This window comes from Uloborus diversus, chromosome 1 (assembly GCF_026930045.1).
Source record: "Uloborus diversus isolate 005 chromosome 1, Udiv.v.3.1, whole genome shotgun sequence".
NCBI lineage: Eukaryota > Metazoa > Arthropoda > Arachnida > Araneae > Uloboridae > Uloborus > Uloborus diversus.
The window spans coordinates 151,804,946-151,823,477 of NC_072731.1; the positions used below are offsets into that span (position 1 = coordinate 151,804,946).

Sequence of the window (18,532 nt, forward strand, 5' to 3'; positions counted from 1 at the left end):
ATCTTTGATCTTAAAAGGAGGGAGTGCGCTCTGGGATTTTCTCCCAGAAATTGGAGTTTTAAAACTGAAATTTTAAACAATATTTGGTGATGTTAATTTTCGGGTAATCTCACCCAGAATGCTTTGACATTGAAAACTTGATTCTACCCCAAATTCGCCCTCTCCGGATATTCGCCATCCACGGCGCTCACAAAGAAGAAGGCGTGTCTGCTCTGCAGGAGAGGGGGAAACATTGCAAATCAATGAACCGTAACTGAATCGTAGGGATTTTTCTTAAAGGCAGGGAAAATTTTAGGGAAAAAAGGGTCTATTCACGATTTGGGTTCCAGGTTAGGGGAAACCACGTGATCCGTGAGTTAACATTTTGAATATCAATGCTAAGTACTGGAAAAGTTCGCCGTTAAAATTCAGGATTAAAAATATGTTTTTGTTGTTTTCATGCTATATTTTTGGTTTGGGAGAAAGATTTCATTGTGCCGCGCTTCTGTTTGGCACTCGAATGTGGGAATAAGGAATGAAGATCATGTTGTAGCGTAAAATGTAGAAGCTTCCGTATCTGACATTTGCTCGATCCATAGTCTTAAGAAAAAGCATGTAAAAAGTCAATCGGATTCGTCTTAAGTATTCTGTGGTCTTCTATTTAGTTCTCATTTTAGATTCTATTGAATTTTCATAATAGGGCGTCAGAATCAAAGAAAGGTTTTTCAAAAAAAAAAAAAATGTTTACAAGCCTTTTTTGTTGTCATTCCTGCATCGTTCTTTTGAATATAAAGTTATTCTGTATAATACGCTACTGCATCAAACGAAATTTGTTATGGAAACATCGATAACAAAATGGGCAGCAAAAGAGAGTGCTAGTATACTTTAAAATCTAACATATTCTATTGCTGACTTTTTTGTGCCATAGGCTACATTTTTTTGGATTGTGACAGGTAGATAAGAATAGTTCTTGTCCAATGTTATTTCAATTATGGTGTTTTGATGCTCAAATTTTTACATTAGTTTCATTTGATTTCGTAATGTAATAATCAGGATTATTGATATTGTTTGTTGTTATTATAAAAAACTCCATTAACAATTGAAGTTACTTGATTTTTTTGTTGCATGTTTTGCTGTTTTAAGTTGATGGATTTCATTGAATCCAGAAACAAAACTTTACAGAAGAGTACAACCTCAACCAAGATCTTGATAAAATTTAAAATTGTGAGTTCAAATTCTCTTAAATTTCTGCAAAAAACCGCTGTATTTCTCCAGAGTCTCCAGTGCCATATCATAACCAACAGCAAAAATGTCAGTGAGTACAGTACCACAATGATACCAGCATGTTTTTTTTAATTATAATTGCTCTTTTTTCAACATTATTAATTGGGAAAAACACAAAATTAGCGAACAACATTTGTTGCTCGCCCAGAGGCCATGTCAGCAGCCTAATCGGGAAATAGGGACCCAGCTTGGAATCTGAGACATATAAATGTACAAATTGTATGAGAAGAGGGAGACCTGGCGACCGAAATGACAAGGGGCCCGCATCGGCTCTATGCCGCCCTGATGCGCTCACCAAAATAGGGTCGATCCCCGGCTGGAATTGGGTCCGCTTTGCGGCCCCTTCATAAAAATCTGCATTGTAAAAGCGCAGCTTCACAAAATTCCACATCGTAAAAGCGGCTCATTCACAAAAATTTGCATCATGAACTAAAATTCAAGATTTAGGGTCACCCCTTGCCACATGGTGATCCAGTGAGACAAAGTGGCGACCTCCAAAAAACGGTTTTTGTGATTCTATCACTAAGACATTAACAATTCTCTTCCTATACTTCATATTGTGAATGAGCATCATTTTGCCATGCCCATATATAACCTGGCAATTCACAGTAACTTCATTCTCAAAAACAAAGAAAATTTAGAAAAATATTTTGCTTTTTACCAAAATGGGGACCCAGAAAATAAAACTTGGATCGTCCCCTTAAACATTTTCTGAAAATTTAATAAGTTTTCAAAATTATTGTCAAAGTAAGGGGCCATTCAGTAACTACGAAAGGATGATTTTGGCAATTTTTGACCCCCCCCCCCCTCCCCCATGTAAGGGTAAGTAAGATTTTCAACTCCCCCCCCCCCTCATCTTACGTAAGATTCCACTTCGTTATTCAAAATAATAAAATAACGAATTGTGCATCACTGGAAACGTTATTAAATTCACTATTATTAAATTTTTTAAAAACACTTTTGTGCAAAGAAATATTTACTAAAAGAAATCGTGACTGAATGTTTTTTCGACAAATTCTTTTTTTGAATATGATGCGATACTAATTAAAAATAAGGCATACCATACACAGTGCGATTCTTTTATTATATTTTACACTAGTAGTACCCGCACGGCTTTGCCCGTAATAGAAAATTAAAAGGTCTTTTGGTTCGCCAGTATATTTACAAAAATAATGTGTGGTGAATTTTCTCGCCGATTGGCTTATGCCCATGTTACGGTTCCACGTTATAATAATTTCGCAGTTTACTCGTCCATCTTATGATAATTTTTTTCTTAAAAATTGGAATAGAAAAAGAACCACATCGAATTTTCGAAAAATCGCTTCGAGGGGTGCACACCCCCATGCTACAAACTAACTTTGTGCCACATTTCATGAAAATCGGCCGAACGGTCTAGGCGCTATGCGCGTCACAGAGATCCAGACATCATACAGACATCCTCCGAACATCCAAACAGAGAGACTTTCAGCTTTATTATTATTAAAGACTATTAGTTATTTGAAAACAAGTAAAAAATATCTCATCCTAATACGTTTTTAACATTATAGAAGCAAATGAAATATGATCACTGCCAAACCACTTGACCGCGCGATTTCTAATATAAAATATCGACTTGAAAAATATTACGTAAGAATGGGTTTGATCCCTCCCCTCCCCCTAAGTAAGGGTATGCAGAGATTTTTCTAACACCCCCTCCCCCTCGGGCCCTTACATAATTAATGAATGGCCCCTAATCTCATTGAGCGGAGACTAGCGTATCTGTATACAGGCATCCCTCATATCACACGGTGCTTCTACAACACAGTTTCGATATTACACAGAACAAAATTTTAATTTCATACTACACGGTGTCAATATAACACGAATTTCAAAAGATAGAATTTCATTTTTGTATAATACTGTTAAAAAATGTATGATAATAATTCTAAAGCCACTTATAACACTAACTTTTAAATATTTTATTTTCTCATCGGTGTTCTAAAAATAAAAAGACAAAAATTGTTTTGTTTCCAAAATGCATTGTAAGAAAATAATTCGCAACTCCAACGAACTATAGGGGGCACTGCAGTCACTGTCTAATGGCCGACTTAAAAACTAAAACAAACGCATGTGGTAACGAAGAAAATGCTAAAAGTGTTGTGATTTTTGTTCGTATGTATGATATTTTTCGCTTTATTCTTTTTAAATTAATTTTCAGTCTTGTGGATATTCTGGCCCACGTAGAAAGAAATGAGAATTCAAGAAGCATTACTAAATGTTAGAAATTAATGCAAAATACGCAGTTCGTAGTTCTAAGCAGCTATTTCCACGATGTTGAATTCGATATTTATCAATTCTTGATAAAACTAAATAATAATTGTGACCTGACAAGAATAACAATTAATGCTAGAAAATTCAATATGACATTACAAATTATTATCGAAAGAAGATGATACTTCTTTGCCTTGCTTGGCTAGCGCTTATTGTTTTGCATTTGTTGCTGAGTTATTTCTCTCGAATTCCCGAATCGGTTAATTTAAAATTTTTCTGTTTCAATTTTTCTAATTTCGGAGTTACGATTTAATTATGTCAAGTTATGCAAATCATCTACAGAATTCTTACGGATATATGGTGGTAGTTTTCTTTTCAGTTGATTGACCATTATTTCTTTTTACTTATCGAATTCTGTAATCTTACTACCATTTTATTCCACTCATGATAAAAATTAAAAATGGTTTAACTAAAAACGCGAAATCTCGCCAAGGCTACTTTGCTCGCACAATACTAAAACTATAACCCTAAACAAATTTGGCGAAACCTTTCAGCTGAGAATAAAAGGAATAAAGTAAATTCTTTCTCGGTGAAACATTTTTCATTTTGTTCTACGATAATATATTCAAGAAAATATTTTGCATACCGTCCATTCCAACTAAATGCTGCTGTAAAAGATGGTTCGTTAAATTAACTTAAGATTAAAAAAAACTCATATTCTTACAAATTCATACAAAACAATAAAATTTTTTACCTTGTATAACGTTATCCAAGTTTGTTAATCCAGTTTTCGCTTTCACCATTTTCAATCAACTCATATTTTAGAAGGAAATAAGGAAAACTAACATTATTTTGAGAAGCTCGAGAATACTACAAAGGGACGAATTAATTTCTGTAGCTGAAAGCAAACTAAGACTCATCGATTGCGTTAATAAATACTCCTAACACACTGCCTGTGTTTACGTCAACAGACACACGTGGGACGCAACGTGGCAATGTTTTAGTTTCATCGGCAGTTTTGTAAATCACCGCAAGGTAGCGTATTCGAGCGCTGGAGTTCCGAATATTAGGACTAAACATAAGCTAAATTTGGCGAACGATAAATAAAAAACGTAGTCTAAACAATATACAATAAAATAAATACAATAATTTCAATTTTTTTTTTTTTTTTTTTTTTTTTTTTGTTTGGTCGTTGTTGCTCAGACAAACTTTATTGCTATAGAAAAGCTCAGATTTTTTTCCCTGATAAAATGCATTTTGTTCTTAGTAAAGAAAGTTGATAAAGTTTTTTTTTTTTTTTTGAGCTGTATATTCTAGCAGTCAGTTTTCGTTTGTATGTTCTATTTAGTCGAAATTTCAGCTATTATAAAATTTTTACCTTAAGACTTGGTTTCAATATAATACATTAGCATTTAATAAAAATGCTAAATTTGAAGTTATACGTTTTGTCATTTTTTATGCTCTGTACGCTACGTAAGCGAATTCCCCAAAACCTTTAAAATGTTGCGTGATCGGTGTACCTTGCAAAATACGGAATTGGTTATCCAACGGATGTGTATCCTTCGTTACACTAAAAATTTTTTGGGGTGCTAGCCTTCAGTCTCCGTCTAAGTGACAAAAATCTGGCTTCTGAAAATGTCCGAAGATGTAAGCAGGGCGGCTTTTGCACCAAAAAAGTGGGGGGGGGGGGTCAAAATAAGTTTAGAAGTTAGGGGGCGTGGTCCCTAAAGCTGATTTGTTGTTGTTTTTTCCGGAAAATTGGGCCATATTACTGTCTCTTAATATTACTAATTTAATAACTTCCAAAAATGTGAAATATAGCATCAAAAATCGGACTGTATGGCCACCGCAGGTTTTCCAGTATAATTTTCCGTTTTTTCTGTAAGCGATGCGATATAAATATTTTTGGAACAAAGCTAGTTTCCCTCCGCGTTGAGATCGTACGAAATTGACCGCCATTTTTCTAATGCGTACCTCTCTTCAATCTATGTGCAAATGAACACCCACGAGGTGATAAGGGGCTAGGGAGGGGTCAAGGGATATTAAAACTTTTAGGAATATTTTCTCTCTTTAAGCTCAGTGATAGGGATAAATAATCCCTACGACTTTTCCCTACGTACTTTGTAGGGAAATCACTGAAGTGTGATGATGCCTCACCTGATTTCACCTGTCAATCATTTGGATGGCGAAACGCTGGAGAGGGCGAATTGCCGGAGACACGGAAAACTTAACGATGAGACAATCTTCGATTATGAAAAAAGTGCGGGGCAGTCGCCCCCTCCCACCGAGTCGCCGCCACTGATTTAAAGCAAGCTATGTAAATTTGCTAAGAGTTGCGAAAGAGACTACAATAGAGAGATGTGGCAACATTGAGCCAGAGGCACAAAGTTGAATCATAAGTCGAGATCGTAGATCGGGCTATCCAGAGAGACCTTTGTAGAACAAATTAATTCGGGAGATAGCGAAAGTTAAATAAACTGGAAAAAGGTCGTAAGTGTATTACAGTGAACTCTCGATTATCCACGAAATAGAGTGGCGCAGAAACCGCGGATGATCCCAAAATGAGGTAGATGCGATCTTATTGTATGCAATACCTTCAAAAGATCGATAACACTCGCATACATTTAAACTATAGCTAAGACGATAACAGTGTATGTAAAAAATGCTTACAATTAAAGCTAAGAAAAATCGCTCATTACATCAGCAAATCGCGCAAGAAGGTCAACTGAAACAAATCAAGCTAGGTTACATCAAAATCACAGAGGGGAGGGGAGAGGAGAGGATTTTTTTCAAGACTGGTCCAGTCACTCGTTTACGCACGTGAATAGTGTAGATATAAAAAATATTATTTATGGTAGATCTAAAAATTAATAAATAGTGTAGATTTAAAGCAATAAGTACTAGTGTAGATCTGAAAATCGTGCTTCAATAGTCAGATTTTGGTGATCTTAAAAGATTTGATGCCATTAAAAGGAACGGGGAACAAATAAATGGGAACGTCTGAAAATAGATTTTGAATTTGTTAAGTTAAATGTGGGCATTTTAGTTAGTCATCACCGATTTATTTATTTGTTTATTTATTTTGAAACTGTGAAAGCCCGCTTTTAATCCGCTCCGCTGATTATCGAGAGTTTACTTTGGTTTCATTAGGAAACTGTTTTGAAAAGAAGAAAGACTACATCGCCATTTCAGAAAATGTAATTGGCACACTTGCATGTCAGAAACTTCTCCCAAATTGGATAAGATAAATAAAGTAAATCATCAGAAAATTAGTTGTGAAAGGAAGTCATAAAATCGGAGAGATAACAACTAATAAGGAATACGTAGTGTAGTGGAGGGAGAAGAGTATTAAGGTTCAAAACTTGACTGTGAAATTAAACTTATGTTCCTTCAAAGAGTTTAGAAAAGCTTTCTGACTATCAATTTAGGACTAACGATGGATCAAAATTATGCAGTATGGACTGCGAAATTTGCAACTGTATAAGAGGGATAGAAAGAAGATTGAGACTACGTTGATTTCAGTTTATACAGCTGAACTCACTGCAATTTGGTGTGATGCCAAATTTTTTAATTAAAGAGACTCCCTAATAATGATTTTTATCCCAGATTTCCTAAGCGTTAGTAGTGATGCTGCCGAACTGCTTTTACTTTATTAAAATAAATTTTTCCGGCTAGAGCACGTACTAAATTGAAATATAATATTTACATTTTTCTAGATAATATGGAAAAGGACGGAAAAGTGAAAATCACAAACCAAAAACTGTTATCAGTTGCTTTTTAGATTAACATGAAGTTTCTATATGTTTTTACTTTCTTTTACATAACAAAGGAAGTATTGTATTCGCGAAAAAAAATTCACCCAAAAATCGAAGTTAATTTCCATTTTGCTCGTCCCCGAATAAATATTGAGCTTTTTTTTTTTTTTTCAAACCCGACCACACGTGGATATATGCTTATGAACGTACAGACACCCGAAATATCCATTTTGACGATCCCCGAGTTAGTTACAACGAGTTTTCTCGTGACGTCCGTATGTATCTCACATAACTCGAAAACGGTATGTACTAGAAAGTTGAAATTTGTACGTAAGACTCCTAGAGAGGTCTAATTGTGCACCTCTCCTTTTGGTTGCATTCGGATGTTCCAAATGGGTCTTTTACACGTTTTTGGTTGGAAATCATTGTTAATATCAATCCAATCTCAAGTGGTGTTATGATTTGGTAAAAAACTTGTGATATATCGCCAAGCTTTTGGTCGCCAAGTTTTGTAGCGGTTTCTTTTTTTTTTTTTGAAATTTAAATCTGGTTTCATTTTGGCCATTATTGGCGATACTAGACAGTCAACCTTTGAATCACATTAAAATTGCCACAATATTGGGGAAATTAATCTATATAAAACTTTTTTTTGCTTCGGTTCGCAACAAACTTGGGGAGAAAATATTTAAAGTGTTTCTTTGCTTACTCCAAGGCACTATTATCATTAAATTGGCGTAAAAAGAAGTCATGTAATGCACACATCAGCTCGTTTAGAATCCAATTTATGATTATTTGGTTCAAAATTTGCAAGATCCTTACCGGTGAGAGCCCCTGATATAATTACTGGGTTTAACCGGTTGGATGCCCCCCTAAATGCGGCATTTTTTAAATCCAGACCAAACAACCCCTGATCCAGCACCCCCCCCCCAGATTTCCCCAGGTTTAGAATGGGAACTTGAACACCCTTGTGACCAGGAATATATTTAACGTGTCCCGGTCACCATTAGTGAACAATGAGGATCTTCGACATACTGGCATCCAACCAGAGTCCTCCCAATTCCGAGTCCAACGCTTTATCGGTCAGGCACGGCCCTTGTAGGTGGCACTAACATCGAAAACTGAAAATGACGTCAACGAAAGAAAAAAAACTCCAAAGGGCGCCACAAAGGTGGTTTTAAGGGAAAACCACCTTTGAGCCCTCTGAGAATTTGGTTTTAACACATGTTTTTAACACTAATATGACAGTTTTTATCCATATAAGGACTGTTATGAACAAAGGCTCACCCTTAAAAGGTCAAATCCAGCTGCACTAGTACCTGGTGCGAAATTGAAAATAGTACAGATCTTCTCAGAGCTACAAAAGATATGCACACGTAGAAATGTATTAACTTGGTAAAAAACACTTTTTGAAAAAAAAAAAACCGACTCTACACGCGGAAATATTGCGTTACAGACGACTAGTGCTTTTTTCCATGCATTAACATTGTGCAGGCAGTGAAACAACTTTTACAGAAAAATACATGCATTTTTCCTGAAAATAATCATACAAGAGGCGTTTCGACGAGATTGCTTGTCAATTTGCTGATTTGATGGGTTTAAAAGTTGGATGCATCATCAGTCAACACTAAGAAATTTGCTCAAAAAGAACGAAGAGAAAGTTAAATATTACAAATCGGCAAATTAGGAAAAAATTACATGAAACGTGCTATGGAATCACAAGGAAACCCTTTTTCAGTGCAAAATATAAGAGTTCGTAGAGTAAAAGACCTGTGATATGACTTAATTGTTGTACTAAGCAGCAGTAGTTACTTTGCGAGCATAAATTTGTAATGTGCACAAACGCGTCTAGGAGTTAATGTAATTAAAAATGGGATATTTTACTCGCATAGCATTATTTCCCTCTAATTAAGAAAACACTTCTCGTAAGTCCGAGACACGTGTATACAATTTCAATTACACATTTGTTAACAACGTTGAATTTGTTAAACAATAGTGAAAGTATAGTTTCTTGTGTATTTGAGCGGTAAAATCTGGATACAGGAAGGAAAAGATAACACCAACATTTTTCGGAGATAGAAGAATGTATGTGAATAGATACTACTTTTGAGGAATAAATATTACAGTCAAGTGCCCATATTTGCGGGACAGTACCCTAACTTGTGACATTTTCCGAATTTAGTTTTGAGAGCTGTTACACCTGTTGGTATTTCTTCAGTAAAACATAAATGGTATTACAGAATAAATGAATAGTTCCTTATGAGGATATGTGAGTTGAACTTTGATGTATCAGCTTTATGGGTTATTTTATGATTTTGAAAATTTCAAAAAAGTATGCTATTTTTAAGTATGGAAATAATTTTGGTTATGTACGCTAACTGAATAGCCTTCGTTTGAATTTGTTTCACAATTCATCTCGGCTATGTACCTGTGCCTTATTTGGACAAATTCATTTCCACCCAACTAATTCAGTTGAACTTATTTATTCATAAATTTGAGAAATTGCAAATACGCTCCAAACTTGGCACGCTGTTCTAAGTTAGGATACTAAGGTATAAAAAGTGTCTATTAGAATATTGGGGAAATAAAGTGTATAATTGAATTATCAAAAACGTATATATACAAAATTTTATAAATTGAGAGCTATTCTGATGACAATAAATGTGTCATACCATAACAAGACAGAACAGTTGTCATTGAAAAAAATGAATCCATTTGTGAGCAAAAACGTTTTTCCAAAATATTACATATATTAAATAAAAATAAGTCTTAAAGTGTAGATGAGGCTAGTTTATTTTTAGTTGTTTTCACGTATTATGAAGGAATGAAAATGAATGTGAAACAAGGAACATGGAGAGCTAAAAATAAGCTGTGTTAATGATTATTTGGGTTCACCAATTGTTTTTATGCTTCCAAACATAGATTGGAACGCGGAAACATTACATTCAAAAGAACTAAGAAGGCTGGGGAGACATTCAATGTTTTCAGGGGCAAGTGTACATTCTGAAATCATTGAAAGTTTACAAGATTATATTATTTCTATCTAATGATTTTTTTTTCTTTATTTGGTTGTAGAATAAACTTTATTAAAATGATAGTTGGTGTCCCTAACTATTATCTATTGCTGAATACATGAAAGAAAGATCAAAATAATAAGTGTCCCAAGTTAGGGAAGGGGATCCCTAATTTGGGAAAATGAAATTTTTTTTGTTTTATTTTTAAAGGGACATATCTACACATCTATACTTTGTCTTGAGGTGAAATATTAAGACACATCCTAAAAATAGAATACTTCGTTCGAATGGAAAAAATATGATTAATTTGCTACTAAAGGTACAAGTTCAAAACCGTCCCAAGTATGGGCATTTGACTGTATTTGATAGAATAAATGGGGTAACGCTTATAGGCGTGTGATGATTTTGGTGCAATGAAAGTTCTATCGGAGATGAATGAATATTTCATGAGAATTACAAAATGAGTTGTTTAATGTCATCACATTGCTTTTAAATACGTATAACACGAAATTTATATTAGACTGAATGCGCTCAAAGCAAACAATAACTTTTGTTTGAAATTTTATCTAAATATCAAAATTAAGAAAAATAAAATCCTTCTTTTTTGATAACTTGGATCATCGAATGTCGTAACGTTCATTTGAATAACATGCTATGTCCTTAGTTAGGAGCAACAACAATTAATGTCAATAAAAACAGTCTTGTGTAAAGAAAACGATTTCTTAATTTTTTTCAGACTCCATCTAACTTTTACGTTCAAGCCCAATGAAATTTTTAACGCTCCAAGAGATTTTTTGTCGTATGTTACATGAGGAATCCGCATAAAAATTTAAATTATTTTAATTGCTTTAACTAAAAGTGATATTGATTGCTTTAGCTCTAAATCAGAGGCACTTAACTTACGGCCTGCGAAGCTGATCTTTGTGGGTCATTGTTATGTCCAATTTTTCGAATCAAAAACTATGTTTTGGTTACTATCAAAGCAACCTATCATTATCATTGGATACTATTAAGAATGATTGTCGCAAATTTGAAGCCAAACGTTCAGACATTGGTTTCTAAAAGGCAGATGATGGAAATTTCATATTCATGAAATAAACATACAGTGACTCCCAAAAGTGTTCGTACACCTACGACTTTCAATGAAATCTGTCCTTATCCATTAGTTAGAACTAATATTTCGAAATAAGAATTTTATTATAAGATCTATGATCTATTTAACACAAAACTACATAAAAATTTTTAATAAAACATTTTAACATAATTTTTAAAAAATCAAAAACCAAAAATTGCCGGAAATTTTATCTTTCAAAAGTCTTCGTACACTTTGAAAAAATGTCAAAAAATTGGTAAATAATCTAACTTTTTACAAAGTTATTATTTAGTAAAATATCATGCAGTATCAACAACAGCTTTTAAAAGTCTGAGAATAGATTTCATTGTTTTTTCTTTCTTTTTTTGTGCAATTTCTGAGTAAGTGTTCAGCCGTACTTCGAGTCTTACTGTTTCTAGTTCGCTTTTCGTTTCAATGGTGTATTTTCGTAACCTAGCTACCAGATATCTCCAAATATGTTCCATTAAGTTTAAATCTGGCGATTGAGGAGATATTTCTAAGCTTTAGGACAATTTTTGAGGCGCCAAACGCAAACGTGTGCTTCTTATCGTTATCTTGATAAAAAACAAAGTTGTTTCCGATTACCAAATTTTGGGCTAATAGTTTAAAATTATTTTTTAAAATATTTAAATGAACAGTATGAATTATTATTGCATCAAAAAATTCCAAATTGCCAAGTCCTGATGCTGTTATGCACCCTCACACAAGAACACCTTCACCGTCCTGATTAACTGATCCAACTAAGTTCTTAAGATTAATTTCCTCATTTTTTCTTCTCTTGACAATTATACAACAATTTAGCCCAAAATATTAAATTTATTTTCATCTATAAGTAAGACGTTGTTTCAAAACGTTTTGAGCTTATTTATCATTGATTTTACGACGGAAAGCGTAAGCTTTCTGTTTTTCGCACGAACAAGAAAATTTCTGCAGGAAGAGGTACCCTTTAATCCAGCTAATCAGAGAACTTGGCGAAATTTTACGTGAAAACTAAACGTAATATGTTTCATTCAAGTATGCAGAAACTTTTTCAGCACTCAAATGTTTATTTTTTTATAATTTTTTAACTGTAAACCTCCGATAACGCTTTGTTAACTTTGCCAGTTGACCTTTCCTTACCTTGTTTTCGATCCGATTCTTGTCTTTAAAGCATTTTATCAAGCACTTCACTATGGAATGGTATAAATTAACTAATTTAGAGACTTTCAAGCCAATTGATGGCTACTGTGAGGGAAAAAAAAATCAAATTTCGAATCATGATTGTTGTTTTCTACGCGTACCTGCCATTTTAAAATAATAAGCAGAATATTAGGGAATAAATAAATACAAAATTAAAGGCAAATGAATTTACAGTGTCATTACAATATAAAAACATTAAAAAAAAACCACATATGATAATTTTAATCATGAATTTATTCGAAAATATTTCAGTGTACGATGACTTTTGTGGCGTAATTTTCTCTGTCTCTTCGTTTTTTGACAAATTTCAAAAATAAAATCTGGCAATATTTTGAAAAAACTGCTGGGTTTTATTCAGAATGGCATAGGGATGATGTGAAAAAAAATTGGACTACATATTCGAATTCAGTTTTGCGTTATTTTGGTTTTACTACAAAATTTCAAGGTGTACGAACACTTTTGGGAGCCACTGTATATGGTAATGATAACAGTAGTTCTTGGTTTGCAAATTTCCTTCCTTTTTCGGGTTTTCCCATGCTATCTGGAAAAAAAATTCAAATCTATAAATTTTTATGTGAGGGTTGGAACTTTAATAATACCAACTATTTATTTACATCTAGTACAGAACTGATGCGTGCCAATTCAGCATTTTTCCTATTGACTATCTCAGTTAGTCTGAAATGTCGGTTAACCGAGACTTGTATTCTCGTGGTCCATTGTAATTGAATAAAATTATGATGTGTCGTTCATTTGGAATATTTTTATTCTGTTAGGTGCAGCTCTTTCCCCAGCTCTTCAAATTGCAACAGAAGTTAGTACAGAAGATCAAAAAGACACTTATATAAAATCTACCAAAAAGTAAGATTCCTTATTTTTAACAATTTAAAAATAAAATATTTAAGAGATTTAACTTGAATTAAATATTTAGAACACAAGCTCAGAACTCAAATGAAGTGAAATGAAAAATCTTATTTTGTGCTTTAAATGATCAGATCCACTTTTTATGTGCAGTGAGACCCTTTCTGAAAATGATCTTCGCAAAATCTTGATACGTCATGCAGAGTCGAAGTGTGCCAATGACAAAAGAGCAGCTGCTGAAATGAAAGTTACAAAAATTAATTATCAACCCGGGTACAAGGTAAGCATTATGTATATGCATAAATAAAACACAAACTCCAAATTTGTGTGTCCGGGATGAATTCGGAAACTACAGGACCGATTTCGTTGAAATGTTCACAGATTGTCTAGGTTAGTGGGAAGAAGGTTTATAGACCGATTCAAAAAAAGTTTAATAAATATATAGTTCTTTTTTTATTCAAAATTTAATTTTTTGACATAAAACTGGATATATCTACTCGAAATAATTGTCGTATCACTTCGATTTTGTTTTCATTTGAAAGCGTAGAAAGATATTAGAACATTTTCTACCAACAGAATATAAGAACGGAGTCAATTAATTAACAAGGAAAAAAGTTATAAGCATTTTAAGTAAGAAAAAATCTTTTTTTTTTTTTTTTTTTTTGGACATTTGTATTGTCGCCATTTCGCTCAAATGTGGACAAATAAAATTCTTCAACTTGTATTACATAAAATTTTGTTTTCATCCTATCCTGCGTTCTAGATCCATGCACTTATACTTTGTACAATATTCTTATACTTCGCATAAACCTTCAAAATTTTAAATAAATCTCCCCTCAGAGACTCATCAAACCGCTTAAGTCCTAATCGTGACAGATAACGAGAGCGCTTGAGGTTTATGTATGTACATAATATTATGATATTTTCATCATTGTTTCGGTGGCACAACTGAACGTTAAAAGGAAAAGCAACTTTTCCTTAATACTACAAATATATATATATATATATATATATATATATATATATATATATATATATATATATATATATATATATATATATATATATATATATATATATATATATATATATATATATATATATATATATATATATATATATATATATATATATATATGCTTATTTCATTAATTTTTGAAATGCAAACCTTTACAATAAAGTAGATGAACGGGCGTAAATACAGATATCCTCTTTTGTTTTCTACTTAAAGTTACTTCCATTTTTAAACTTTTATAGACTTTTCACGTTCATTGAAATCATCAACAAGTTTAGTAAATTAGAGGCGATAAAACAACAAATAATATCTATTAATTCAATTTAAAAAGGAAAAATGAAAAGAGCTTTTAAAACAGCACAAAAAGAACTTGTGTGCAAGTATGTGCCATGTCTAAAAGAGACACGAAAAATGTTTCAAGTCTTTTAAAACAGGATAGAAAAAAAAAAAATAGTGGAAAACATAATCATTATATGAGAAAGAAATTTACAGAACTTGCAAGAATAACCTGCTTATTCAACCTCAGCAATCTTAGTGAGCCCATATTGACACATAACATGTTTAACAACCTCACTTTTCCACGACGTGAGTCTTCAGAAAACTTTTCATCACAAAAAATGCAAGTAATATCGTTCGAACATGATTTATCCCCATCGGTTAATAGTGAAGTCTATAACATCACTCTTGTTCTTAAGAAGACAATCACAGCAGTCTGTTGAGTATGAAGGTGGAGGCCGTGGGTGACCTGATCGGTAAGGCGTCGAACTTGTAACCTAAGAGTCTCGGTTTCAATGCCAACCGATTGAAGATCCTCCGTGTTCGTTAATGATGACTGGAGCGCGTTAAACATGTCGTGGTCACAAAGTCTTCAATGCCTCTGGGATTGCTGAGCCAGGAACTACTCGGCTTCTGATCTGGGTTAAAAAACAGAGCTCTCTTCAGGCCGCCATCTAACTGGTTTAACCAAATAGTCGTTGTTATGGGGGACCCTGGCATGTGATGATGAATAGTATTAGTTTGTGGACCAATTTTTTTTCTTTGATGGCATTTGGATTTTCAATCCCTTCCAAGCTGGTCTCTTACTCCAGGAAAACTCAAAAGCACTTTTGTCGAGCGAATTTTTCAACCGATCCTTGCATAGGGATTTAATAATGAGGCTGGATCTTGTTGCTTAACAACATAAAATTTGTTAGGTTGAAAATAGGTTTATTAAGGCAGTAAAAATAGTGGACCATATTTACACTAAGAAATAATTACACCAACTCTACATAAGCTCACATATTCTGCATTTCATCTCTCTACCCTTTTATCTCACGCAAAGATTTCTGGAGGAATCTTCGTTTGTTTTATTTCAATCCCCATCTTTCTTCAGTCTCGAAATAGTTTGTTTAGGTATTTTACGTTCCAGAAATGTGCGAGCGATATGCGTTTTGCGTTTACATGTTTTCCCCCTTTCTTTTTCAGTATCGTCTGGAAACTTTTACCGAGTCGAGACAAGTGTCATGGAATTCTGAACCCTACACAGGTTAGTGTTTACTTTATTTCCTCGAAAGGCGAAAAGTTAAATATATCCAAACCCAAATGCTTGCTCACACTGAAAGACGTTATTCAAAATAAAACGTACTTGCACTGAATTTCGAGCTTTAAAATATACTTTACTTTTGTAGTCTACAATTTTTATTTAGCACTAATTCAAAAAAAAAAAAAAAACATCCAATGAAAAGATTGCTGAGAACAGTCCAAGTTTACCATCCAATTCCAATTCACATATTAGATAATTATTGATAACAGAAATTGGTTTTAAAGGTGTTTAGTGTAAGTGAAAATGTAGTTAGTGCTATTAAGGATTTAAAAAAAAAACAGCTTAAATGTTTATGACTAAACTGATATTACTTACGATGCATTACACATGACTGCTTGAAGGTGGACCACTAGATGAAGTCAGTGAATCTTCTCCAGCGCCAAGTCCTTGGGAGATTGAACGTCCACGTCCTCAGCTGTTCCAAGCCAGCTCTTTGACTATCGATGTACCACACACGGATGTATTAATGACGTGCCCATCATGTGGAGGAGTTGGTAGCAAACGATGTTCAGCATGTGCAACTTTGGGATGGGTAAGTGCTGCTTGGATCAAATGCGGTTGATATTAGTGATGATGATGAGAATAATAATAACAACGACGATGATGTTGGTGGTGATGATGAAATCAACAACAACAATAATGACGATGATGGTGTTGATGGTGCGAATGATGATGATAACCATTATTATTAATATGTATCGTCATCATCATCCTTATCATTATTGTTGTTCGGAAATATATGTAATGAGTAAATTTGAAGTCTAACGTGCATTTTCTACTATATTTACCAGGGTAGATAGAATATGTACCGGATTTTGACTCTAACGCTGTTGTTAGTAATAAATCTAGGGTGGTACTTTGCCAATATGTTAGTGGGGATGTCTGAAGCAGGATTTTGATGTTCGCACACATTTTGGAGATTTGTGCTGCTTCAGTACGCCATGAAGGAGCAAGAAGAGCACCCGTCTGTTTTGCAACTCAAAGAGGGCATCAAACCCTCTTAAATTTTGAGACAGCTTCCTGTACAGTTTGTGGGAGAAACACTTTTCACGCTCGAGTGTGTGAGTAGGATTAAAAAAAATGTATGGCAGAAAGAGAAGTTGTAAAAAAATGAACTTGATGAAAGGAGACCGCGGACAACATCGTTGCCATTCGTGACATTATTAAAGGACAACTAATTCATGCTTATACTGTCGCCTTTGGATCAAGCAGAAGCTGCATATCACAGCACACGAGGACGCTAAGCGATACGTAACGTCATTTTTCTCTATGGAAATGCAAGCCCACATATTTCAGCTTTAAAGAGGAAAAATTTTTAGAAATTTCATCGGACACAGCTAAAACCCCCTCGTACAGTCTAGATATGCTTTATTACTGCTATATGTTTGATACGCTCAAAAAAGATCTAGGAGGACGAAAAATTGATGATGATGATGCAATTGTATCTAGAGGAGTTCGCGTGCAATTCGACCTGCACATGTCCCCCTTCTTTCTATAACGACGCCATCAGAAACTTGACAATCTGATAGAACAAATGTGTATCAGAAGAACACTATGTGTAAAGAAAAATAATGGCTTATGTATAATTTTTTTTGGCTGATACAAACATTTAAAAAAAAAGAAATTCCGGTTTATATTCGGTTTACCCTCGTAGTTTAGTGCTTCGGATAAGAATATGCATCAATTTTACTCACCAAAATTTTACTTTTCTTTTACCGTAGGAAAGGTGTTCTTTTTGCTTTGGTGATGGACAGAAAATATCGCTTCAAGGACAAAAAGACCGCTGTTTCCGTTGTTTAGGAACTGGAAGAAAAAAGTACTGTATTTTTTCTTATGATTTGGATGTAATAAAAGAATTACTATCCACAATCTTTTTATCTGTTTCATCAAGCCTTTCTAATGATAGACGAAATCGGAAAATAAATATTGGCAAGGTTTTGATAACTTTATTTAACCTATTTGGCCATGTGTATTGATACACCAATACTTTCTCTTTTCCCTACCAAAAAAGTGACTTTTTTTTAAAAAAAAAATGAAGGTACTAGACGTAGAAGACGATTACCTACACCAGGGGTTCTCAACCTTTCAGTCACTACGCCCCCTTTTTTGAACAATGATGCGTCCTTCGTGCATAGGCGGATTTAGGACTGAGTTCCTGGGGGGGGCAGGATTTTTTTTTTTTTTTTTTTTTTTTTTTTTTTTTTTTTTTTTGGAGCAACTTTTTTTGATTGCCCCTCTCCCATGTTTTTATCTGTTTTCTGTGATGCATAAGGCCATTCTTCATTTTTTTATGCGTCGTTTTCATCACTGTGTGTAATCATGCTGTCCTTTTTGAATTGACCTTAAAAGAGAGGGGGCTGGTATTAAGAGAGGATATAGAATATCTCTAATTTTAGGGGGCCAGGGGGTTACTCCCACGGAGGAAATTATATAAAATGGATATATAATTCTGCATTTTGAAGTCTCATAAGGGTTAATTGGAAATAATAGGCAAATAATTTTTTT

The 18,532-nt window shown here is 33.8% G+C and overlaps 1 protein-coding gene across 4 annotated transcripts in view; it reads left to right on the forward strand.

Annotated features, from left to right (window-relative positions):
• Positions 1-18,532, forward strand: part of LOC129232842 (5'-nucleotidase domain-containing protein 1-like) — a 109,643-nt gene that overhangs the window by 55,427 nt on the left and 35,684 nt on the right. For 3 of the 4 annotated variants that reach the window (XM_054866975.1, XM_054866952.1, XM_054866967.1), the window contains exons 3-7: positions 13,346-13,430; positions 13,584-13,710; positions 15,910-15,970; positions 16,369-16,559; positions 17,749-17,843. In XM_054866975.1, coding sequence (XP_054722950.1) covers positions 13,346-13,430; positions 13,584-13,710; positions 15,910-15,970; positions 16,369-16,559; positions 17,749-17,843 — 559 coding nt within the window. The remainder of the gene's footprint in view (positions 1-13,345; positions 13,431-13,583; positions 13,711-15,909; positions 15,971-16,368; positions 16,560-17,748; positions 17,844-18,532) is intronic. The other variant, XM_054866960.1, reaches the window with a different exon arrangement.